Below are 25,590 nucleotides of genomic sequence, written 5' to 3'. Positions count from 1 at the left end.
TCTAACCCCTTAAATTTGATAAGATTAAGTTAGGGTACTCTTAAACTGGGGTACTTCTTACTCTTCTATACTTTAAAACCAATTAAGTCTTTCTCTTTGTTCAGGTCTCTAGCACCTAAATGTGTGGGATAGAATATAGGGTTGGTGAGAGTGCCCTTTAATTTTCTAGTCTGGGGAGGTTCTCCTCTGACTCTTATCATCATAATTATTTATTAAATCAATGTGGTGCTTTTGTTATTAAATGGTTTTGCTTACTGACTGATATATGGTATTTTATTGTACTCTGTTGCATGTACTACGTTAATGCGCTGCTCACTGCTTGGCGGGCATTTGCATTGAAAAGCAGCATATAAATAAACTGCATCATCCTTTTTATGTTATTATTTTCCTATTGTGTGATAGGAGAGAGGCCACAAGTATTAAAACTATGGGATGCAGAAAGCATGCGGGTAGTTAACCCCTTTGCTGCACTTCCAACAAATCTAGCATCTCCTGTGCCAAATAGCAGGTTTTTTAGGGTAGTGGGCTTTGACATGGGGAAGGAGGGACCCACCCTTCACATTGTCTTGATTGCCTCTGTGGCTGCTATTTAATTAAAAAATACCTAAATATATGAAGAGCAGTCACACAAACATTGGTGTATTTCCTTGATACAGTGGTACCTCGGGTTACATACGCTTCAGGTTACAGACTCCGCTAACCCAGAAATAGTACTTCAGGTTAAGAACTTTGCTTCAGGATGAGAACAGAAATCGTGCTCCGGCGGCGCAGCAGCAGCAGGAGGCCCCATTAGCTAATGTGGTGCTTCAGGTTAAGAACAGTTTCAGGTTAAGTACGGACCTCCGGAACAAATTAAGTACTTAACCCGAGGTACAACTGTATATTATTGTGTGAAGCCCACAGAGCAAATCATTCCATTGCTTTGAATCCTTCAATAGGTGCAAGGAATAATAGAGTGGGCAGAGAATGTGAGGTAAGTTGATCGAGGCAGGGTGGAGTACGCCATTTCGTTAAACTAGTTCAGTATGGTTCGCCCCCACGTCCCACTGGTCTGAACATGAGTACGATAGCCCAGCTAACAAGATTCTCTAGTTATACAAGTTCCTTATATAATGTTAACTCACTTGAGCATCTCTCAAGCAGGGAGATAACATAATACATTATCCTTCATCTCACAGCCTTTCATTTGTGATTTAAACTGGATAAATTATTTGTTGCAATGTTTTGCTATCTGCCCTTTTTCATTTCAAAATTGTTTACATATAATTAAAGATGCATTACCCTAACCACTGTTACTGCTCAACCTCCATTTATTTCAATGGAGTTTGAAATTAATGGAGTTTGTGCAGCAGCTGCGCTTGAATTATGTCCCGATTTTGTTAATGCATATTTGCCTGAGTACTTTATGTGAAATATATTTTGCAATGAATGTTCATTATGCTTTTCCATTTAGATAAATGAAACTGACTTTTCTGAATAGTATTAAACAGTATGGAAAGGTTGGGAATACACAAAAGGATCTATAAATCAAATGCCATACCGTACTTTTCTGTCTATAAGACGCCCCCCCCCCATGTATAAGAAGCCCCCTATTTTGGGGGACTCTAAGAGAATGTGGGGAAATGGCACAGAGTTGTTAAGCTCTTTTTGTGGAGGATAGCCCTGAGTTGTTGAGCTTTTTTTGCAGAGGGTTTTAGGGGGGTTGCTCACCTGCACGTCTTGTAAAATCCGCCTCCCGTCTGTCCCCTCGCCGGCAGAAGCTGCCAATTGCCTGCCTAATTGCCGCAGTGTCAGCAAATCAACAGCACCCATTGACACAGCAACCAATAATATGCACAATAGCGGCTAACAGCCGCGGCAGCAATCAGTCAAACGTTCACCCTATGCACTACCCATGTATAAGACACCCCCCCCCCCATTTTGGGGGCATTATTTTTAAAGAAAAAAACACCTAGTTTTATACATGGGAAAGTACGGTATTTGTCGGCATATTTCATAATTTGCCCATTTTACTTTTTGTTCTAGCAAGGCACAAAACAAATCAGCTTGGAAAACTTCTGCTTCCTTTCTTTGTCATTTAGGAGGATTTATATCAGGGGTGAAAAATCTCTGGCCCTCCAGATTCTGACCATTGGGCTTTCTCACTGGGGCTGATGAGAGTTGCTGTAGCAACCTCTGGAGAATCCCAGGTTCACCCATTTAAATGAAAATTAGCAAAAAAAAACAACCCAGCAAATCCAGGCTGGTGAACTATATGAGTGACTATTTTAGATAAGGAAGTAATCCTAATTGTGGAATATGATGTTTGTGAATTTGAAAGAGACCAATTTGAAGGACTTGATTATTGTTTATCATGTGAAGTGTTGATGCCACAGAGGATGTTTTGAGCAGCCACACTGAGCAGGCCTCTGATTCCATATTTTGACTGTACAAGCAAATAAGTATGTTAAGCTGCCTTTATCGTAAAATGCTTCAAACCTGTTTGTTTGTTTGTTTGTTTGTTTGTTTGTTTACCATCTTTTACCCACAGGTCTCAGGGCAGTTCACAGAATAAAACTAGAAAATACAAAATAATAAAAACAACAACAACCCAATAACCCCCCCTCCAAAAAAAACCTCCACATGTCAAAAAAGGCATCAGCACTGTAGGGATGTTGAACTGACATCATGTCAGCACATGTGTTTATTACAGTATTGTAGTTTTAAAGCCACAAAGTAATTTATAGGGCAAACCAGAGACAATATATTGTTATGAATGCAATTTTTACACACACACACACACACACACACACATGCGCACACAAACACAGTCACCGACGGGCGATCTATTAACAATGGTCTCTTCTGGTTTACTACCCTGTAGAGTTGCGATACTTTGAAGAGCAAAAAAAGAGGGTGCTATGACGACTCTCATTTTAAATACCCCTTCTATATGTAGGCTATAGAAGCTGTGATACATTGCTGGGGGGGGGGGGCGGGCATGAGAAGAGAAGATGAAAGCAAGTCTTCAGCCACCAGTTATGTCTATGTCTCATCCAGAAAGTATATCCAGAGACATTTTGGCAAATTTAAAAAATCCACCCGGACAGATATTTTACCCCAGAAAAAGAGGACATGTCCTGGAAAAAGAGGACACATGGCAACCCTACTACTCTGTCACTTTACAAGGTGGAAGAATATTAACTGTTAATATCCAGGGTCAGAATGCAAGGGCTAACAATGAAGGAGAAATCATTTTCTGAACAGTAATATATTTCTGTGGTTTCTGTTATATAATGTATTTGGGGCAAATCTTCTTCGGGTGCCTCTTATAATTCTCGCCTTTGCAAATGAATGACTTGGTGTTAAGCCAGAAGGCTATTTTCAGGAAATTCTTTTCCTTAAACGTCATTTGTTGAACATTAGTAGTGCTATCATTCCTTTAGCTTTCTGATTGACTGACAGGACGAAAGCTTTGCTGCTTGAATTATTGTTGCCTTTTTTTTTTGTAGTGGAGATAATCTGTAGGCTCTTTTGCTTTTTAGATTCCAGTGAACATTTAGGTGGATAAAACAAAGTTGCTAATTTACAGAATTAGTCCCCCGCCTCCCTCAACATATATCTCAATAGATTTCATTTGCTTATCTGCTTAAGGCATCATCTGCACTATATGTTTAAAGCAGTACCATACCACTGCTTGTTGGGGGTGCTGAGAATCATTAGAAGACCCCTATTCCCTTTGGAAAGCTGCAGTTCTCAATAGTGGTTTTAACAACCAATCTCTCTCCCTTGGTTGTTGTTGTTGTTTAGTCGTTCAGTCGTGTCCGACTCTTCGTGACCCCATGGACCAGAGCACGCCAGGCACTCCTGTCTTCCACTGCCACCCGCAGTTTGGTCAGAGTCTCCCTTGGGGACTCTGGGAATTGTAGCTCTGTGAAGGGAAGAAGGATCTCCTAACAACTCTCTGAACTACAGTAACTACAGTTCCCAGGATTATTTGGGGGAGGTCATGGTTTTTCAAAGTGGTATAGCAGTGCTTTAAATGTGTAGTGTTGATGGGACCATAATAACCAGTGCAGTATATAAAATACATTTTTTCTTCTCTGAATCATTTATGCATTATGCTTGATGATCCCAGTTATGCTTTTATAAAGTCAGTTTGGATGTCTTTGATTATAATATACTTTTAAAAATACACATGTTGGTCCAGATTCGTGAGTGCAGAAGTTTTGTATTCTACTTTGTTTCTCCCCAAAAAGGCTCTAGTGTGGTTCTAATACCATAATTTGTATTTCCTTTGCCCCCTCATCTTCAGTCTTCTGGTGAAAATAATTCTAAATAAAGTACGAGCCTTTCATGTGAGTTAGTTTATACATTCGCGGAATGAGTTTGCAGAAGTAACAAGGAGTAATTGTAAAATTTAGCATTAATTAGGCCACACTGGATTAACACGTCCAATTTAAGAAGCATGCTAACAAGCCAAAGAAAATGGCACTGTGGAAAAGATTTAGAAACATTTAGGGATCAAGACTATTTAGGCTGTGAGAAAAGGCAGTTAAATGACTACTTGATAACAATCCATTTTCAGATCCTTAAAGGTGACCATAAAGATGATAAAGAACAGTTGTTATCCACTGCTACAATCCACAGGGTTAGAGGCATAGTTTTTTGTGGCAACTTTGCTTCAGTTAGGTGGTTAATTGAAAGAACAAGCTTCCTAGATACTTTTGAAACCACCTAAAGGCCAAACTAGAAGCATCTCATGGCCAAACAGACAACGGTGCCCCTAAATGCAGGGTTTTAAAACATAAGTTGCCAGCGTAGAGCCCCCAATCCAGAACATGGGGTATAAAGTTTTAAATTATTTCTGCCAGGGAAGAAATAATTCAGATGGGAGTGAGTTTTACTGGTGGTTTTCATGGGTGGGTGGGTAGGTGAGTGGGTGGGAGAAGCTCTGTCTAAAGCAAATAGGAGTCTCTTTGAAGAGGAGATGAGGTTTGAGAAATCATCCTCTACTTTTTCAGCTGATAGGACTAGAAAATTATTGGGATCCTTCCCAAACTTGATTCACTGCTTGTTTGAATAGCTCAGATTCTGTATTCCAGTCTGTGTTAAACACAGTTTAGCAAACTTTTTTACATCCATGGAAGTATGATGAGTTGATTTAAATTGTTCCACAAGTGCATGCTTTAAGTGCTGTGTTTACCAGGTTCTCCAATGCCTGATAATTAATCATGATGCTTGAGCATGGATTTGCTTAGGAGTGTTAGCAAGGTTATGAACATCCTTTGACATTACTTTGCTACTTGGAATGTTGATAATTTAGGGAACTACAAATTAAGTGCAATCTTCAAGGTATTTACACCCACTTGGCATTTAATTTTTCTTTGCATGAGAGGAACCATATTTTCTTTCATTGCTCTGTGCTTAGATAGTTGATTAATCAAGCTATTGCTCATTCTGAACCCAGGTAGAATCTGTTTTCCCAACTATGGTAGCATCACTTTTGAATCATGTCAGGCTTAATTGTTTTAGTTTTGAGAAGAATGCTGCTGACTCTTATATCTGTTCAGTTGAGGCTAGGAAAGGAGATTCTGACTAAATATCAGGAAGAGCATTCTGACAGTAAGAGCTGTTTGACAGTGGAACAGACTCCTCTGAGTGGTGGAGGACTGTCCTTCCTTGGAGGTTTTTAAGCAGAGGTTGGATGGCCACCTGTCATGGAGGATTTAGTTGAGATTCCTGCATTGCAGGGGGGTGGACTAATGACCCCCGGGCCCCTTCCAACTCTATGATTCTATAGCTAGCCATACTAGTTAGTGAATGAAACATCAGCGTTAGATGCAGCCACAGAATGTAAAAAAGGAAGAGAACAAAAAGTGACATTTTTGGTTCAGTATAAAGAGGGCTTTTAAATTTTATCTGAACATTTATATCCTGTTTTTCTATAATAAAATCAATGTAAGCTGGTTTAGAATGAAAGTACAAAAAAATTGGGGAAGAAACCCAAAAGCAGCACACATAGTCATAAAAACCACATCAACAGCAGAAGAAACAGGGGTGCCACCCATACTGTTGTTTAATATGGATAGTAAGCTTTCTGTACCTTCATTAATTCTCCATTGTCCAGAGGGAGAATGTCATATGGACAATGGAGAATTAATGGAGATTTAGGAAGCTTGCTACCCACATTAAACAACAGTATGAATGAACCTGATCTTTTTTAACCATATATTTCTATAGTTGCATATTTTTTTCTGAATTTCTTATAAAATTGATTTCAGATCACTTTTTGTGTGATTAAAATAATAATAAAAATAATCTGAAACATGCTTGTTAAAATTTGTTTCAAGGATTAAACATCAACTTTGATGTTAGGCCGGGTTTTTGTGTTTCTCTGTCTTATAGCAGTTGACTGCAGCGATGATAGGTTTTTATGCAACTGAAAGTGCTGTTGTATAACTCTTTATTCATTCATATGGGTTTGGAACATCTCTTTCCTTCTGTAAATGGAATAGCATTCACTTTTACAAAATGGCTTTTCTGCCTCCCGCTTCGCTTTGTAGCACATTGTACTCCACAGAAATCTGCTGCTGGGGGTTAGGGAACTCTCAGGAAAGGATGTTATGGGGTGGGGCTGTAGATAAGAGGCGGGTTGGTTGGTGGAAATCACTCCTTTGCTTGTGTGAATGGAGGAGCAATGTAGATCCAAACTATTGTCCTCTTGATTTGACCTTTGGCCAGTAATTATTTTTTGTTTATATTCAGACCTACTCCGACATGATGCAGCAAAGGAGAATGTTATATATGTAGGCAGAATTTTATCCCCTTAAAAAGCATGGTTTATGGCCTAAGCTTACCTTGATAATGCCCTTCATCAAATTGATTATACCCTCTTTACATCCTTTATCAAACATTTTGTTAAAAGTTTTTTCTTGGCTGCTGCCCATAGGTAATGAGGAGGCTACCATGAGCCTGGGTGTGGACAACACATTAAGCCAAACCTTGGCTTAGATCAGCATGGCAGTAAAAAATGGTCAGGATGAGCAACATTGAAGTGAGCTCCTCTGCAAGAGCTCACACATTCACACCATCTTGGTAAGACATAGTTTGCCTTACCGGTGCTGTAATTATAAACTATAAACCAGTCTGAAAATGTTTGTGAATGGTTTGTAAGTTATCCTAAAAGCTTTTCCCATGCTGCGTTGAATTCCAGAGGGCAATATCCGCTAATTGAGATTTCATCTTGTTGCATTTTCATCTTCTTACTCTTTTATTCAAGAAATAAATAAGCATCTGGCTTTCTTTTTATATCTGCTGCAGTATCTGACTTCTAAATATACCTGTTCTTTTAAGTCTTCTCTAATTTGGTATTTATTTTCTGTCCCCTCATTTTCATCATCTCTTTTATTGAGAAGGAACTGCAGGCTAACAAGCCTTTTACATAATGGCATATTTCTCAACTTCATTTCTCTGACTGCAATGCCATACACCCAGATACTTGGCAGTAAGTTTCATCAGAGCATGACTTATTTCTAAATAGAGAAGTATAGGATTCTGCTGTCATTCTGTTAAAGAGAAATAACAAGTTATCCCCACTAACACAGTGTACAATTGTTCAGAACCTTTGATAACATCTAAGGTTGCTTTATGTGCAAACAGTTCCAATTGCTCCTTCCTCTCCTGCTCTGGTTCCCTCCTCTCATTTACAGAGTGGGGAAGAATAATGAAAGGAGTGTTTTAACCAAACAAAAAGATGAAGCAAGTGCTAATAAAAATGTGTTGGATACATTATTCACAACGAATAAGGCAATTAGTTCTACCGACAGTCCTCTTTAGATTGTGTCATCCACATGTTCTGCCTCCGATATAAGGAGTGAGCAAGACTAAGCAGGAGTTCTGCAACGTTTAAGAGGTATGATAAACAGTATGGGCGTTTCAGATTGAAACATTACGCTTTCTTCAAAGGATGTAGGCGTGTGGCTTTCTGTGTGGGAGAGGGAACATGGGGGTGAAAAGTAATTAAAGCAGCAGGTAGCAAAGGCAACAACTTTGGATGTATTAAAAACAGCATGCTTTCGTCTTTGCAATTGCTGCTCTGCCAAGGACAGCGGGAAGAGCCTTGAACAAGGGTAGCCAGATGTGCCAAGATTCCAAATGCATAGTTTTAGGCAACTGTTGAAGCATGCATTGGTGATATCTGCCATTCAAATGATCTCAGTTGTTTCTAATTAAAAGCAAATTCATATTTGTATCAGCAGAACCCCTAATGTCAACCATTGGCTCTAGTGACTTGAAAACTGAAACCTAGGTGGCTTTAACCGACAGACCGCAATATGTTCAGCTGTTTTAAGTCTGACTCCATAGCGACGGATTCACAGGTGAGCCAGTGATATATATATCTGCTCACCATTTAGACACTCTAGTCATTGCATCTACAAACTAAGTATATTGGTGTAGAATGGTGTGAATCAGAGTTTCTGCAAGGCATACCCATATACATACCTGGATCTGCAAATAGCTGCTTGCATTGTAAATCCACCATCCAGTATTTCTAGTGTTCTGAGGTGCAAAAAAAAAAAAAAAAAAACAGAGAGCGAGCTCCAGATGCATACTGCAATATAACTTAAAATACTAAGAAATGAAATTTGATCTCTACAAATGCAAAGAAAGCTTACTATATTTTGGGCATGTCATTTGCAGTAAAAGGTAAAGGTAAAGGTACCCCTGCCCGTATGGGCCAGTCTTGACAGACTCCAGGGTTGTGTACTCATCTCACTCAAGAGGCCGGGGGCCAGCGCTTCCGGGTCACGTGGCCAGCGTGACATCGCTGCTCTGGCAAGCCAGAGCCGCACACGGAAACGCCGTTTACTTTCCCACTAGTAAGCGGTCCCTATTTATCTACTTGCACCCGGGAGTGCTTTCGAACTGCTAGGTTGGCAGGCGCTGGGGCCGAACAACGGGAGCGCACCCCGCCGCGGGGATTCGAACCGCCGACCTTTCGATCGGCAAGCCCTAGGCGCTGAGGCTTTTACCCACAGCGCCACCCGCGTCCCCTTTGCAGTACATATTCTCAAATCCTGGATAAAGTTCCTTGTTTCCCCCCAACATACTGTAACTCTTCAGTGAGTTGTTTGTTTTGCTTTTGCAAATCTTGACAGTTTGTAACTTGAAATGTTTCATTTAAAACACTGGGGAAGAAAGAAAATACTCTAAAGGGCACATTACATGAAAATGTACATACAAAACTCCAGCATTCTGGAGCCCCATAGCGGGGAAATTAACTACAGTGGGGAATGGCAGCAGAATAATGTTAGGCAATGCATCTGTTCCCCCACTCCACATTATGTGGAGATACATGGCCTACCACTTGTGTGCCAGCCCTGACCCATCTTGGCTGAAAACATTTGAGGGGCAAAGCCTGGTAGGGTGTCTAATGGCTCATTAAGACAAATTGGTTCCAGCAACCTGAAAGGAGGAAGTAGTCTGATCGTTGTAAATATTTTTTTCTTGGGATATAAGGGAAAAAACCTTTTCCATATTCACTTTTCATTACAAGAAGAAGCTGCTGAAGTATTGTTACATGCAGTTGTATGTATCTGTAGCTTGTTCCCCAGAATTCTCACTGAAAATCATTATTCAGTCTCGGTTAAGCTATTACTCTCAGCGTATTTTCAATAAGAAGGAATGAGATATTAATACATTCTACAGGTAGAGGCAATTGTCTTACCTTGTGCCTCCATGTCCAGGGCACTAGACTGATTTAAAAGCATCTCTGGCATTGTATTAAGAGAACTAGAGAACTATTTATTTTCCTTACTTCTTGTCTGCGAAACTGAGCTGTTTTTCTTCAAGCTTTCAAAAAAACAGGCAGAGATTAAGTATGTTGAGCCAGCAGAAGTAGTTGTGTTAATGAGCAAAGCGATAAGAGAACAGAAAATCGGGAATTATATTAGGCATCTTAGACTAAAACAGATGACATTTCCAGTTGTATTCACTAGTCATGTCTGAGACATCTGCCTTTATTTCAAAGGAGCTGCTGTTTTAAGTGGACTATAAAAACAAGAAATTTTAAGCTTTGATTTTGAAATGTCACTTTTATAGGTCCTGTGACTATTTTGAATCAAAAATAGCCTAAAGCAGGGGTAGGCAACCTAAGGCCTGGGGGCCGGATGCAGCCCAACTGCCTTCTTAATCCGGCCCACGAACGGTCTAGGAATCAGCGTGTTTTTACATGAGTAGAATGTGTCCTTTAATTTAAAATGCATCTCTGGGTTATTTGTGGGGCATAGGAATTTGTTAATTTCCCCCCCAAAAGTGGCCTACCACATGGTCTGAGGGATGCTGGACCGGCCCACAGCTGAAAAAGTTTTCTGACCCCTGGCCTAAAGGATGTAGGTTTGTACTACAAATTTCCATATGAAACCAGTGTGTTCATCTTATTTATTTATATATGTTACATATGTCACAAGATTTAGATACCACTTGATTGTATTGCATTTAAGTTTATTACAAAAAAGAAATAAAATTATCATTTAAAACATTAAAAAATAGTTAAAATCCACAATAAGCTTAAAATCCAGATTAAAACACATGCCAACATTCCAAAGGTCTGGATGTCAAAAGGCAGAGAGTTCCAAAGTGTGGGTGCTGCCACTCTCAAAATCAATTTCAGTTTCTTACAAGCATAGAATGAGTACTATGTGGCATCTGTAACAGTGCCAGTTACACAGATCAAAGTGGTCAAGTGGGCATATATGAGGTGAACTTGCAAGCTGAATCAACTCTTTCACTGCTCTTGTTAGTCTTTGTTTGTGCATAGAAGGCTTAAATAAAACAATATATGTAATGTAAAAACTCAGACAAGTGCAGTGCTAAGGCATGAAGATGGCACGGTTCGCATTCCTAATTTCATTAACCAGATAATTCTTGTGCAGCAACAAGAGGTTGTAAATGGATAAGACTGTAGTGACAGATGAAACAGAGCAACTGTGGCATTTGAAGTGCTTTGTAGAGTCTTCCCTGTGTGCATGGCCCTTGCTCTGTTCATTGGTCTTTTTCTCCCTACTGCATCCCCCAAGAGTTCTAAATCTCCTATCCCTTCTGAAAATAATAATAATAATAATAATAATAATAATAATAATAATAATAATAAATTATTTATACCCTGCACATCTGGCTGAGTCTCCCCAAATACAAATACATGAAGTGGCTCTATACTGTGAATGATTGTCTATCTTCACATGAGTCTGTCTGTACTTGGCCATTTGGGCTCTGGTGGGTCACTACTGGATAGTGGGTCTTTTCAGTGGTGGAGCCCTGGCTTTGGAACATACTCCCAGAAGATCACCTGGCACCCACTCTGATGTCTTTCTGTCACAGGCAAAGACCTTTTATATTCCTGGCGATCTCTTTTGCTTGGATTATATTTTATGTTGCTTTTATAGATTTGCTATTTTTAACATATTTTATGTATTATTTACTTCATATTGTTTTTAATATTTTATGATAAGATGCCCTGATACTTGAAGAGAGCGGAATAAATCTTTAATAATAAATGACAAATAAATAAATACTGAGTGCAGATCTCTCTGCCCCATCATAAAAAGAGCACCTTGTTTCTGATGAAAGGCTAATGTGTTTGGTTGAGGCTGTTTAGGGAGGGAAAAAGACAGTGTGAATAAAGTTGATTAGGAGCAGATTTCTCCCTCTGTCAAAAGACTAAAACTCGGGGTCATCTAATAAAATTGATTGTTTAAGTCCTTGCACTCTGTGCTTCCAGAAAACAAAACCTTTATAGGCATCTCAGTTAGAAATGCTGCATTGAGGAGGCATAATCTCCTAGTGCCTTGCTGCTGCTATGGGGAATTAATAGTAGTGCATCTTTTTTCTTCCAATTTCTGGTGCATTTTCAAAGGATGTCTCTTTCTGGTTTTAGAGTGTGTCCATAACCTTGGGTCACGGAACGGGTATTTTAAGTAAGTCCAAGCTGAAGTTTCCCTCCTTGTATAAACAAAATTAAAGAAATTAAGCTTGAACCCCTTCACCTCCTAAGACTAGGATGAGTAACTTCTAGTTTGACAAGTAATTTACCATTGGCTTTCTGCCACAACAATGCAAATGTGCAGAGAGAAGCACAGTGGATAGTAGAAAGAAATGTTCTCCTACCCTGTTTCTTGGCAATTCCTTCACTTCTAATGGATATGATGAATAGTATTCTCTCTCTCTCTCTCTCTCTCTCTCTCTCTCTCTCTCTCTCTCTCTCATACAAGCCAGAAACAGTAAACATACCAGCTTTAATGTTGAGCAAAGACGAGATTATTCAGGAACATCTAATGTTCTTATCAGAGTGGCGCAGACACTGCTTGCATCAGTCACGGTTCTGGCCTCTGCATCATAGTCAGCTACAGAGCTCTTCCAATTTAATAGTCACTACCAGGCAGCTACTAGAAACACTGTCCTGATAAAGCAGAAGTTCTTGTCACTGTACATAATTCAACCTTGCAGAAAGAATCAGGATTTATAAAATATATTACCTGAGGGAAGCCTTTTTAAAGAGGGCGAGAATGAGGATAGACACAGGTAGCAGACGTAGGCAATGTCTTTGTCCACCTTGCAGTTTGGTTTGCATATTATCATGTGCATATTGGGAGAGGAATCGTTCTTAACAAGAAGATGCTGTGTGGTTTGTCCATATGATGCAATAATTTCCACTACAGAGTGGCTGGCTGTAATCCTTGGAAATGTCACACAGAGTACATTAAGAAGCTCTGCAGGAGACTGAAAATGGTGGCACTCCTGGGTTTACTAAAGCAGCTTGCCCAAGTGAGGCAGCTGGTACACAAATTAATAGGTTTCCCCTGACATAATCTTTTTAGACCCAGTTCTCATGTTACTTAAGCATATGTAGGTTTCGATCTCGGGAGGGACGGGTGTACGGCTTGGTTGTATTGTGTATAAAGAATGGCTGCGTGCACAGTATACCTTCAAAGCACATTTCCCACCTCAAAGAATTCTGAGGGCTGTAGTTTACCCCTCATAGAGTTACAATTCCCAGCAACCTTTAACAAATTACAGTGCTCATAATTCTTTGAGAGGGGAAATGTGTTTCAAATTTGCTTTAAAAGTATAGTGTATACACAAAGCACCTGTTAGTCGTGATACAGATTTGGATGCCTGCATCATTGTGATTTTTACCTTACTTAAAATAAGATTTATTATAAGTCAACACAAGTTCTGCTTAGGTAAAGCTAACCTAACAATCAGCCTTTATAGGCCTGAACAATTTGGAAAGCAATAAAGAAATTTAATGATATTGATGATACGTTATTTAGATCTTTTCCAATCCGATTCAGGCCTAGCTTGGGACCGAAGCAGCCTTACTTTGGTGGAAGACCTCTGCCATGAGCCAGACAAAGAGACTGCATCCCTGTTGGCTTTTCTGGCCTTTGATACCATTGGCTATGACATCCTCCTTGGATTTCTGACTGGTTTAGGGTTAGGAAGTACTGTGCTTTGACTGGGTGTTTCCAGAAGGTAGGTGTGGGACCACTGCCTTATGAGGACCCACAGGATTCTATTCTTTACATCATGCTATTCCGTATATATATATATATGAAACTGCTAGCAGGTCATCGGAAGTTTTTGGTGATGTGTCAGCTGGGGATGGAGAAGGAATTTGTTTGTTCCACTTTTTGCAGGTGACCAGCTTGATCTGACATTCCCAAATTTGTTTGTGGATTGGAACACAACTCCCAGTCAGAATACTCACTTCTCCAGATTTTGGATGTTTCAGGGAGCAAAAATTATGCACGGCAATCTGTCATTCATTCATCAGTCATATTATACTAGCCGTTGATAAAAGTAGATAAAGGTTCATTATAAAAGTTTCATCACAGAAATTACATTATAGGGGAAACATACTAAAATATAACCGTGTGTGAACAAGGGAGGGAGATCTAGAACAATAACATCTCAATTTAAACTGAACCAAACAGATTTCTTATCTGCTTAGGAGTCCCCTACATTAACTGCCCTGATCTTTTCCATTTCTTCCACTTGAGATTTCCTTGCTGCTAAGGCATGCAGCACTGACAATTATTGACAAATCTTCTAATAAGCAGATGATTTATTAATCAAAATAGGTTATTTAAGCTAGGTTATTTCTCAAGTATGTCCCCTTGACCAATTATATGAGGGATATTTTAGTACATAGTGAATTACTTTCTCTGTTTGATTCAAATTACAAATACAAATCCATTGGGAGATAGGAACTTGTTTGTATGCTTGGGCAACTTTGAGAGATTTCTAATTCAGTCGCATGTGAACAGATTTTTGTTGTTATCAGGGGCCTCTCTGTGTGATCTGACCAAAGTTCAGTTAATAGCCAAAAGAAAAACTTACATTTTAATGCAACCTATAGAGAAAGAACTCTTCCCTGCTCTCTATTTTTTATTATTCTTGTGAGGTTCTTTTGCACATTTTGCACAAAATGATTTTTTTAGCAGGATGCTGGATAACACAGTTTGCCTGTGCATCCCATGCATCCATAGATTTACTGTACTAATTTCATGCAGAAATACAGTTAATGTTGTTATCCAGTAGTATAGATAATCTTGTTTAAAATCTCTGGCATATATTTTTGTTTCAGTACTTCCTCAGAAGCTGTTGTTTGGATGGCAGCCAAGATTGGCTCTTCCCAAGATACTGCTGAGTACATAACAACATAAGAATGCAATATTAAAAATAGACAATAGACAATGTTATGAACTTTACCTGTAGCCTTCCAACAAAATTTCAAAGCTGAAAACAATTCTCTAAGGGAATAATTATCCCTGAATTTATAACTGGAAGAACTCTATATGGTAAACGAGCATGAGGAAGAGATAATCTGTAAACTGGAAGCTTCAGCCCTAGACATGTTTTGCTGGCCCAGGCCCAGTGCAGATATGGGTGGGACGGGGCAGTTATGATATTAGTTGCAACACACACCAAGACAACAGTATTGGGATTTTACAGGCCACAACTTTATTGATTACAGCTGTTAGCAGGTTTTGGCATCAGCATTGAGTGTGTATCCTAACATCGACCAACCCAATTGCTGACAGATGCTTGACAAGGTTAAGGGTCACCCTATCATGTACATCAAATTAGGGTGGCCCCACCCTTAAGATCACCATTTTGGGGAGCTATGGCCCATCAGTCCCTTTTTGGACATCAGGACAAAGCACTGCCCCCAGGATCCCTTTAAAGGGATACCGTGATCCCAACGTTGAACTGAGGCTAGGTTTTCCCTCTGGTTTGCTCCCAAGCCACAACCTTTAGCTTGCCCATGAAAATTGAGAGGTGTTTTACAATGTGTGCTTTTCATGTTAATAATAATCTGTATGGGGGGATGGCTATTGTTTTGTTTGTTATTACATTGTGTGTTTTTGCGTTTTTATACTGTAAACTGTCCTGTGATTCTTTGTTGAGGGGCAATATTTAATTTTAATTTTAACAAAATCAGTTAATGGTTGGCCTCCAGCTCTCAGTAGCCTGATATTAGCTATGTTAATGTATACAGCTTTATGTGGTACAGCAAGGTGAAAACAATAGTGCGCCCATGACGAGGCAATGAGTTCAAATTCTAAGATGCATTCAGTTTTCAGGAAGGAGCTGCAAAGCAGTCTCTGTCAGTACAGTACATTGCACTGCAGTAGGCTGGAAGTCTTTTTGCCTGTACGCTTAGAAGTAGCAGCATTGTTTGTAAAAGGAGGCCCTGAAGAGACTTGTGTTGCGGCCTTCAGCTTGGGGGGGATGTGTAAATATGTGGACCCACACAGGCTAACACTGTTTTGTGTGAATATCTTGATGCCGACATGCGCTAAGGTTATAAAATGTAAGTCTGTTTACTCAGAGCGGTTTGCTCTTTCTAGTATAATATCTATTGTGTAAAGCATCAGTATTGTACCCTCCAGCTAAACTCCCTCCCCCCCCCCTGTACAAAAATCCAATGTCTTTATGTGTTTGCTTCTGCTTCAGGCATAAGGTACCAGTGAATGAAAACAATTTTGAGCACCAGTGATCCTTGTTGCCTTCAGGCCACCCTCCTCCCTCTCAAGTTGCTATTTTAATTCTGAGAAAGACAAAGAGTGACTAGCCAGGGCCCTGAGGCTTCTTGTTTATTCACGTGCCTGTCCCATGGCCCTTTTCAGCACAGCACCAAAAAGCACCCTAAATGCTGTTGCCTTGATTGAGAGGGCTGATGTTGAAGGTGTGCTGTGTTGGCTGCAATTTTTTTAAGACAGAAAAGGGAAAGAAGCCTAGAACTGCAGAGAAAACATCTACACTCACTGTGGGCAGACTTTCCTACATTTCTTGCTTGCAAAGCAGGGAAGAAAGACCTGTACGCATGCACGTGCTCAGACCTTTTGGTCTTTTCCAGGAGCCAAAGGACAAAGAACATCTAAATGGGATCTAGTGAGGCATCAAATCACACAAGAAGTATTTCTTAATGAACTGGAAGGGTTGTTCTTTTGCCTTGGGCTGGGTTGCTGGAGGAACGTTTTGCCGGTTATAATTGACAGCTGAGTGTCTTGATTGGAAGACCTGCTGTCAGATAACAGAGGTGTTGTGCTGTCTAGTTTCTGAATGTGTGTGTGTGTGCATGCGTGTGCAAGTGGGGGGGCATTCTTTATTAGCTCTGTTTTCTGGAAGTTCCCCCTGTAAAAGTTCAGCCCCTATAAAATTGATTTCTGTTGGTTGGTGATTATAGGATGGGGAAGCTGTAGCAGGAAGCCAGGCCTTTAAAATCACTGGGACTAGGATGGGTTTAATTCTGCTTTCAGAGTTATGGAACCCTCTTACATACAACTGTATATCATGGTTAGTAGCAGTGCTTTTTTCCTGGGGATACGCAGGGGTACGCCTACCCCTAAACATTTTGTGAATCTAAGTTTGGCCTCATTAAGGGGCAGTATTTCAGTATGAGTAGGAAACTGAGAGTACCCCTAAACTTTTTTTTAAAAAACGGGGGGGGGGGGGGAACACTGCTTAGTAGGTATGATTTTCTGTGGATACTTTTTTTTTTTTTTTTTTTGTAAATAGTGACTTAATTTATTGGACAATTCCTGCATTTTTTCAAAAGTCACCCAGTTTCTCATCTTTGGACTACAAATGGGGTTGCACAGAAACCTAAAGCCTTGATTATGTTTTAAAGACTGGTTTAGGTTGCAGACTTAATGCATACTGACCTGGCAGTAAGTCCTGTTGAACTCAATGATCCTTCCAAGTAAACATTTATAGGAGTGAGTTGCCAGTCATGCAAAAGATGTCTGTATTGTGTTCATTGCAGTTGTGCCATTTTAAGATACTAAATCAATAGAATGAAGAATGAATGAAGTTAATAGGCTTGCAGGGGGTGGGTTGAGGGGCCAGTATTTTTTTTTCTTCTGGAAGCCTTATCAAGGTAAACAACACATCACAGATAGTTGCATTTAATACAGCCTTGTTAGTCAGTTTGTGATCAGTAAAGTTTGACTGGAGATGCAGCAGGTGAATAGGGGTACTTACCCCTTTCCTCCCCAGTTTTTCTGCACCAAATTCTCCAATCCATCTCTAGCTTCCTTTTCAAATGTAGACAAACTGGGCAGTTGTCAGGTACAGTTGGGTGGGGTGTTGCTTGCAGAGATGACAACACTTTGAGCTGGAACATCTAGTTCAATCTCACCTAGTGCTGCTGTCTTAGTGCAGCCTTTTTAGCTCCCCTGCTAAGTAAAGCAATTACTAAATGCTGCGTCAGCGGCACTGGAAGCATCTTTGATAAGTGTGCTATTTCACAGATTGGTATATAGCTACCAGTTGCTTTGCAGATGCTTTTTGACACACAGATGTGGTTGGTTGAGTACTGAAAATCACAGGAATTTAGCTTTCTCCTTTTGCATATATCAAGGCAGAGGCTGTTTTGATTGATTATGAAGCATTTCCTCCAGTTTTTCTTCTCTCTCTCTCTCCCTTCCTGAGGCAGCCTATTTTTATTGTTGTGATTTTTGTACCAGTGTAAAAGGAACACAAGAAGCAACCGTGAACACAAGAAGCAATTGTCCCAGAAAGCAGGCAAAATTAATACATTCTACACACATAATTCACTGGCACATACAAAGCTGTTTTTCACTGAGACATTGGTTCGTATTGCATAACGTTGTCTGTTTTTACAGACAACATTTCAGGGTCTCTGGCGGTTGTGTTTTTGAGCATTCCTATCTGATACTTTAACTGAAGATTGAACTCAGGACCATTGTGCATACAAAGCATTGCTCTCCTACTGGGCAGCAGCCTTTTCACTACTGATGAACCATCTTATTAATGCAGTACTGCATTTTTGTAATAGTTGATTTTGAAAAATTATATAGGAAGTGAAGGATATCTGTAACTGTAAGCTATTTTGTGTATCTCTTCATCCATTTTCAAACTGGTGTTGTCGAATAAGTGTCTCTGGCAGGTGGATGAAAATGGCAGTCTTTTTTGTTCCTGACTCTGCTACTGCCTTATTGGTTTGTTTGTTTTCTCAGTGGTGAGAAAGGTTTTACCTCACCTCATTTTTGAAAAGTCTGCTTACAGCCTTTCAAAGCTATGAAATGTTGAAACTAAAATGGCTGTGCATTCTGCTCTGATTCACATAGCATTAGGTCTGTGGGTAAAGAACCAGAAGGGCAAGTTTCCCAAGGTTAAATGAAAAAGTAGATTCCGTTTCTTTCGGAGTGATCAGTTGCAAAGATCGTCACGCTTGCACCCCTTGAAGTCTTAGTATCAGCAGTAGCATTTCAACAGTTCTAGAACTGCCAGGGCCCAAATCTGTGACTCCTCCAGCTCTTTAGCCCCAGAAGATGAACTGGTACTTAATCATGGGCTGAGGATCCTCAGTTTGGAAATAGTTTGGGACCAGGGGGGCTGGCAAGCAGTAAGAGTTCAGGGAGATTGGGAGGACAGGATTAAAATGGTGGGATTTAATACATGTTTTGGGCTTCTTGAGTTAAAAGAGCAACTATATGCATTGCTGCTGCCCTAACTGTCTCAGCCTTGCTCTGAAATTCTCAGCTATTATTTTCCTCTATTGTAAACCTTTCTTGACTGTGCTGCTTTTTAGGACTGCAATTGCTTGCCTAAGAAAATCTCCAGTTTATGAACTGTGATTATCCAACAGTGTGTTATATATTAATATTTGTACAGTCACATGGTGTCCTGGGGATTCAAAGAATCAAAAGATTTGCAGCTCCCATAAAGCCTCTTTAATTAACTTGATTCAGATATTATTGTGTCACTGGGTATCTCTCTCATGGGGAGAATGTTTCATTTGTTAGTACTTAGCCAAGGCATGTCACAGTTTTCATTTTGTATCTAGGGGTTTCACATGTATTGAGTGAAAATGTGTCTTGCTTTCAGTCAACCATATATGTCTGGTGAGGAAGGCTGAACCTTTCCATCTTGCCTCTGAGATGCTGCTGTGTTTGCTTTCCAGAGCTTTGAAAGGTTGTAGAATGTAGTAAAGCTTAATCTTTTCAGTCAATGACCAACCTGGCAGCAGTGTGCAAGTCATGTTGTCTGGGTATACATAGTACTACATGATTTTCACATGCTGCTGCCAGGGTTGGCCATTCATTGAACAAGTTTTCCCAGATAAGCCAGTGCATTGGAGAATACTGAGCTGAACAGTGCCACTAAACTAAGTCTCACTCATACTTGTAGGTGGCCTCCTTGGCAGCACACAGGGCTGCTGTGCTCCCGCTTAGGCTGTGTTCATGCTTGAACTCAGGGGCGGAGGAAGGGGTGTGTAGTAGGGGTGGTCTGCCCCGGGTGTCAATAATGAGGGGGGTGACAAAATGCCAGGCGGCACTCACCGCAGGGTCTGCAGTGCGCACAGACCCTCTCCTGGGAGAGACGCGGTGGCTTGGGCACACGCAGGCTCCGCGCTGCCCAAATGGTTTGCCCACTGCCTCCTCAACAGCTGTAGGGCAGCTGAGGGGAGGAGACAGGCAGACTCTGGAGGCCCCGCGGTGAGCCTCGCCCCTATGGACGGTGCACCCCAGGCGGCTGAGCGGCTTCCTTCGCCACTGCTTGAACTGATAACACCAGATGGAGGCCAGCTATGTTGCCACTGCCATTTGCCTAATCATACCAGCTTTAAAATGTTCACACAAACAGTGTGGCATGGCTGTGAAGATGTTGGGGGACTTACATGCTCCTCAGTCCCACATTCTCCTCGGATGCTTAGGCCGAGGCCTTCATCAGACATGAACTAGGTCATGAGACAAATTTATGCTGGATGTATTAGAGACAGAGATTTCACTGGAGGCCTTGAAAGAAAAGAAATAGTTGACAGATGGACCCCTGATGTTTATTGAGTAGCAAAATATCTTTCTGGAGAAAGAGTTCATAGACATGTACTGAGTCTGTTTTGTTCATTGGGTAGAAAAGCAACATTCAACAAGGGACAAAGGTTCTGTGTTCTCATGTTGCCAGTCTAGCTGTCTGATGACCGAGTTGTGCATGTATCCTTATGGGCTTTTCTTTGTTTTTGTCTTTTAGGTGCAAGAGTGGTTATGTTTAAATTGCCAGATGCAGAGAGCTTTGGGGATGGACATGACCACTGCGCCCCGTTCCAAAAGCCAGCAGCAGCTACATTCCCCGGCACTTTCCCCTTCCCATTCCCCAGCCAAACAGCCACTGCCCCATGTGGCACCAGGACCAGAGAAACAACCAGGGACTATGCAGCCAGGCCCCAGGCCAAGTGCTGGTGTCATGCAGCCTGAGACCCCCAAACCACCCCCCGCTTCAGCCCAGAGGGAACCACCCAGCCAAGCCCAGCCAAAACCTGCTGCTCCTCAGGAAGTGGTGAGGTCTTCCCCTCAGCATCAGCAAGCAAAGCCTTCGTCCACTGATCAGAGAAAGACTGCGGGAGACTCTCCAGCTAAGACTTCGGCCCCTGCCCCCAGTGCTGGGGCGCAAGAGCAGCCCCAAGAGGGCCTCACTGGTAAACTCTTTGGATTTGGGGCTTCCCTCTTGACCCAGGCAAGCACACTCATGTCTGTCCAGCCAGAGGCCACCCCACCAAGTCAGCAGTCCCCTGGCAAAGTGCCTCCGAAAATTGTCTTCAGCGATGCCAGCAAAGAAGCTGGTCCTAAAGCCCCAGGCACCACACCTGGAATGCAGGGTAAGGCTGGAACTGTCCCGGCTGCAAAGCAAGCAAAAGCAGAACAAGTAATTAAGCCAAAGGAAGTGCCGAAAGCAAGGGTCTTGTGCCCCCTCTGTAAAGCAGAGATCAACGTGGGCTCCGGTGAACCCTCCAACTATAATACCTGTACATCCTGTAAGCAGCAGGTCTGCAACATGTGTGGATTCAACCCAACACCTCATCTGGTGGAGGTAGGGCTCCTAATTTAATTTTTAACACAGTGTTGAAAAGCAGTGCATTTCCTGTGGCTGGTTTCAATATAGATAAGGATATAGTTGATAAGGATATGAATGGCAGTGCATGTTTTGATTGGTTTGATGGGGGAAACTAGCAACTATTCTTATAGGAAAACAGATGCATAAAGGAATCTTATGTAGTTTCCCTCTTGCTCCTTCAAAATTTGGTTTTGGAAGAGACTGGGGGGAACAAAGCGATCATGTTTTCTTGGCCTGTGAGAGGATGAGGGTCCTTGGGAAAGTAGCACTGTGACAGCAACGGGCAAGTAATTTTTTATTTTGTTTTGTTTCTGAACGCAAAAGCATCAAGCCTGGGTAAGAAGGAGCTGCTCTGGATTTGGTTGCATTTGGTTTGGATACCAAGCTGAAATGACAGAATGCTTTGCAACTTGCTGGGATAGATCCAGATGATAATTATTTGATTGCCAAAGAGTTGATGGAGTAACGGCCTTGCCTAGTGAGTACATGAAGGCTGGAGTTGACTTGATGGACCTTGTCCTTGTTGGTAAGGGCAGAAGAATGTAGGTAGGGAAAGGTCTTAAGGTACCCAAGCCTTGTATCACCACACAGATATCTCTTTCCTGTTCTGCAATATGGAAATGGTTACGAATGCATATTCTGGTCTTGGGTTTCTGAAGTTTAAAGGAAATATGATAGTAGATGAGTCATCCATCATTTTATTTTAAAAAGTCTTTGATTTGCACCTGGAAGATGTCATGCTGCTTTCATAGGTAATCAGTTTCAGCATGAAATGTAAATGGTTAATTTCCTAGGAAGATGGTGTAGTCATACCCTTTACATCTAATTGGAAATGTATGTTAAGTCCTCCAGTTCTGCTAGAATCTAATGGATCATTGCAAAAATCACCATGGAGCAACGCTGGCCCTTTCATGAGTCCAGACCAGAGGCACAGAACCTGAGAGTACTCAATTAATTTACGTCTTTATCTGATAATCCTCAGCATAGTAGGGAGCTTATAACTAGAGGTTATAACTACAGAGAACTGAGTCACATGGCTTGGATCTATTATCCACCCAGTCTCTAGTATGGATCATTTATTTTTTGTTGGTGGAAATGGAGGTTGGAAAATGCACTGTAAGCACAAGCCTGCCTCTTAGTGCACAATGTTAAGATTGATTTATAGGATTTTACAAAAGTAATTTATTTGGAAGCAATTTTATTTCTTCTAAACCACTTTTACAACTTTTTGGAAATATAAAAAAATCCATTCTAAATCATAAAATTGGGTTAAAGTTGGTGTTATTTAAATCAGATTAAAAGTTACTGTGACATACGCATAAAAAATCAGACCAGCGTTTATGGCACAGCAGTGCCTTTTGATTTTCAGGGCATTATTTCAGGAGATGGTTTTTGGGGCTGGTCCTAAAAGTCTTACTCTTTTTAAAAATTCTCTTCTGCTATGTAAAGTCAGGGATCTGTGCAGTTCTTGGTGCTCTGGGAACTGAAACTGATACCTGGGCAGCAGATGGCTTCTCAATTAGCACAGAAGCAGCACTGTGACCGTGTTGTGGGGTGCTGCACCGCTGTGGGTACGTATGCTGCTTGGATGGGACATAAAATCCAGTCCGTGATTACCTGGCTCGAATCCAAGTACCATTTAGCCCTCCCTGCACCCTTCATTTCCCCAAAGGGGGAAAAGAGCTATCTTGAAATTTCAAGTGTATATAGATGTTTCTCACAACAACTTTAAGTGGCTTCTGGTTTACTTTAACTACTACTGTCAAACAGCTGTCACCTCCCACACAGCAAAAGAGTGCTGCATTTTAGTGGTGGTGTTGAAATGCCTGTGTGGGTGTGATGCTACCACGGAAGTTGCAAGACTAGTAGCGTACTGCATTATTATATAGCTCTATCCACAGGAAGCCCAAAGGCCCCTTCTTTTAACAAGCCAAGCTGCACCCCTAGATGACCCCAAAAGAGTACACTAATCCTAAGTAGGAAGCTCAAACCATCTACAACAAGTATGAAATTGCAAGCAAGTGTGTTTTTTATTTTTAAGCATCACACTAGCTTTCTCTGGGAACTCTCACCTTGTTTTCCTTGTCTGATAAAAAAAATGGCTTAAACGGTGTAATCATGTGAATTGGTTAATGACATTTCTTTGCACAGAGCAGTGACTTTGTAACACTGGTGCAATGAAGTCAGCAACAGCTTCATAGCATTTGAATAGTAATGTCAGGGACTGGGGGACCCTTTTAAAACCCCACATAGCTCAATGTTGCATGTAAGCAGAAGAACAAGGAGCAAGAGAGGATGCCATATTACATTTTACAGAATAACGTCATCAATAACCTTTAAATAAAACCTTGACTGAAGCAGCACAGTGCAGATTGAAACATTCCATAGGAGCAAGATACAGCCAAGTTCTGATGAAGGGATGAGCCATTGGTTAAAAATGGGGCAACAAATAGCAAGGGGAAGTAGGAAAGGTTTCAAATGTATATGGTTAGCTCCTTACAGTAGAAGATGCCTTCACCTTCACCTCCACCTTGGCAGTTGAACGGGTGTGCCACCCCTTAAGGGGTGCTGCTTCAGGCGGCTCCCTCATCCTGCCTCATGGGCGGTCCAGCTCTCCTAACAGCCAATAAATCAGCAAATCTCTGACACTATAAAGGTTGGGGTATTCCCACTTCTGCAGTGTTTTGTGTAAACAAAATAACTCCATAGGATTCTGGAACTGCATGCCTGATGTTTGAAATAGGCTGCTACTGCCAAATTCTGATTTATTTATGAATGCTGAGCAAAAATGCAGGTTTTTAAAAGATGCAAATTCCACCAGCAGGTGCGGAGGGGAGAATTTAAGGCTTTCCTCCTCTGCTTCAGTCCTGAGGACAATCCTTTTACTAAAGCTAGTATTTGCTTTGGGGAAGAAATTCCCCATTGGCACCAAGAGAATACCGGGATGAGTACTATGCTTGCAGTTTGTAGCCATGTATAAGCATGGTTCACTGAAGAAAAGAGGCGGGGAGTTAAACTGTATTTCACTCTTTCTAACCTAGCAATGCTGGGAAAGTAAGGAACCATTAAAACTGCTTGCTCGTTGGATTGTTCATTTCACCATTCTCTCCGGCAACTCCTAATAAATAAACTGGCAGAATAAAAACTGTTCAGTCATATATTGATTAAAATTTACATTTGTATATTGTTTTCCTTCTTTAATAGAAATGTAGCAATTGGCTTGCAAAAACAATGGTGTTGTAGTGCCAGAACGTATAGACTCAGATCTTAGGATGGCAATTGCAATTGCAGAGTAGGAGCATGTTTGGTTCCCTTGGGACAGAAGATCAGTGTTCCCTGCTGCTGCCCAAACTTAGAATTGTTAGGGAGCAAGGAAGATGTCGGCCTTTCTATGCAGCACCCCAAGGACCAGTTGAGTGGACCTGAAGCACAGTCATCAACACTAAACTTACCTTTTACTTATTTTATTCTTTGCATTTATGCCCCACCCTCTCCTAAAGGAACTTGGGAAAACATAAATGAGGGTTTGCTCCCATTCTGTCCTCACAAGAATCCTGTGAGATTCCCCCTCGCATTTTGCTTGCCTTCTCTCCCCCGCTATTTGTAAGGCCTCGTTGGACAGCCACTTTGCTTTCTTGCATTTCCTTCTCATTGGGATGGTTTTAGTTGCTGACTGTATAGAGCTTCTCCAACTTTGGCTGCAGAGAATATAATCAATCTGATTTCGATGCTGCCCATCTGGTGATGCCCATGTGTAGAGTCGTCTCTTGTGTTGTTGGAAAAGAGTGTTTGTGATGACCAGCTTGTTCTCTTGGCAGAACTCTATTAGCCTTTGCCCTGCTTCGTTTTGAACTCCAAGGCCAAACTTGCCAGTTGTTCCTTTTATCTCTTGACTCCCTACTTTAGCATTCCAATCCCCTATAATGAGAAGAACATCCTTCTTTGGTGTCATTTCTATAAGGTGTTGTAAGTCTTCATAGAACTGGTCAATTTCAGTTTCTTCAGCACCAGTGGTTGGTGCATAAACTTGGATTACTGTGATGTTAAAAGGTCTGCCTTGGATTCGTATCGAGATCATTCTATCATTTTTGAGATTGCATCCCAGTACAGCTTTCGCCACTCTTTTGTTGACTATGAGGGCCACTCCATTTCTTTTACGGGATTCTTGCCCACGATAGTAGATAT

At 41.1% G+C, this 25,590-nt stretch overlaps 1 protein-coding gene across 4 annotated transcripts in view; it reads left to right on the top strand.

Moving 5' to 3' along the window:
* The window catches only part of BSN (bassoon presynaptic cytomatrix protein), a 191,370-nt gene that overhangs the window by 25,850 nt on the left and 139,930 nt on the right, over window positions 1–25,590 (top strand). For all 4 annotated transcript variants that reach the window (XM_083429269.1, XM_083429270.1, XM_083429267.1 and 1 more), the window contains exon 3: window positions 20,545–21,381. In XM_083429269.1, the coding sequence (XP_083285395.1) occupies window positions 20,545–21,381 (837 nt within the window). The remainder of the gene's footprint in view (window positions 1–20,544; window positions 21,382–25,590) is intronic.

Source organism: Podarcis tiliguerta (genome assembly GCF_965153285.1).
Source record: "Podarcis tiliguerta genome assembly, chromosome: 2".
Taxonomy (NCBI): domain Eukaryota; kingdom Metazoa; phylum Chordata; class Lepidosauria; order Squamata; family Lacertidae; genus Podarcis; species Podarcis tiliguerta.
This window is presented reverse-complemented; position numbering and strand designations above follow the sequence as displayed.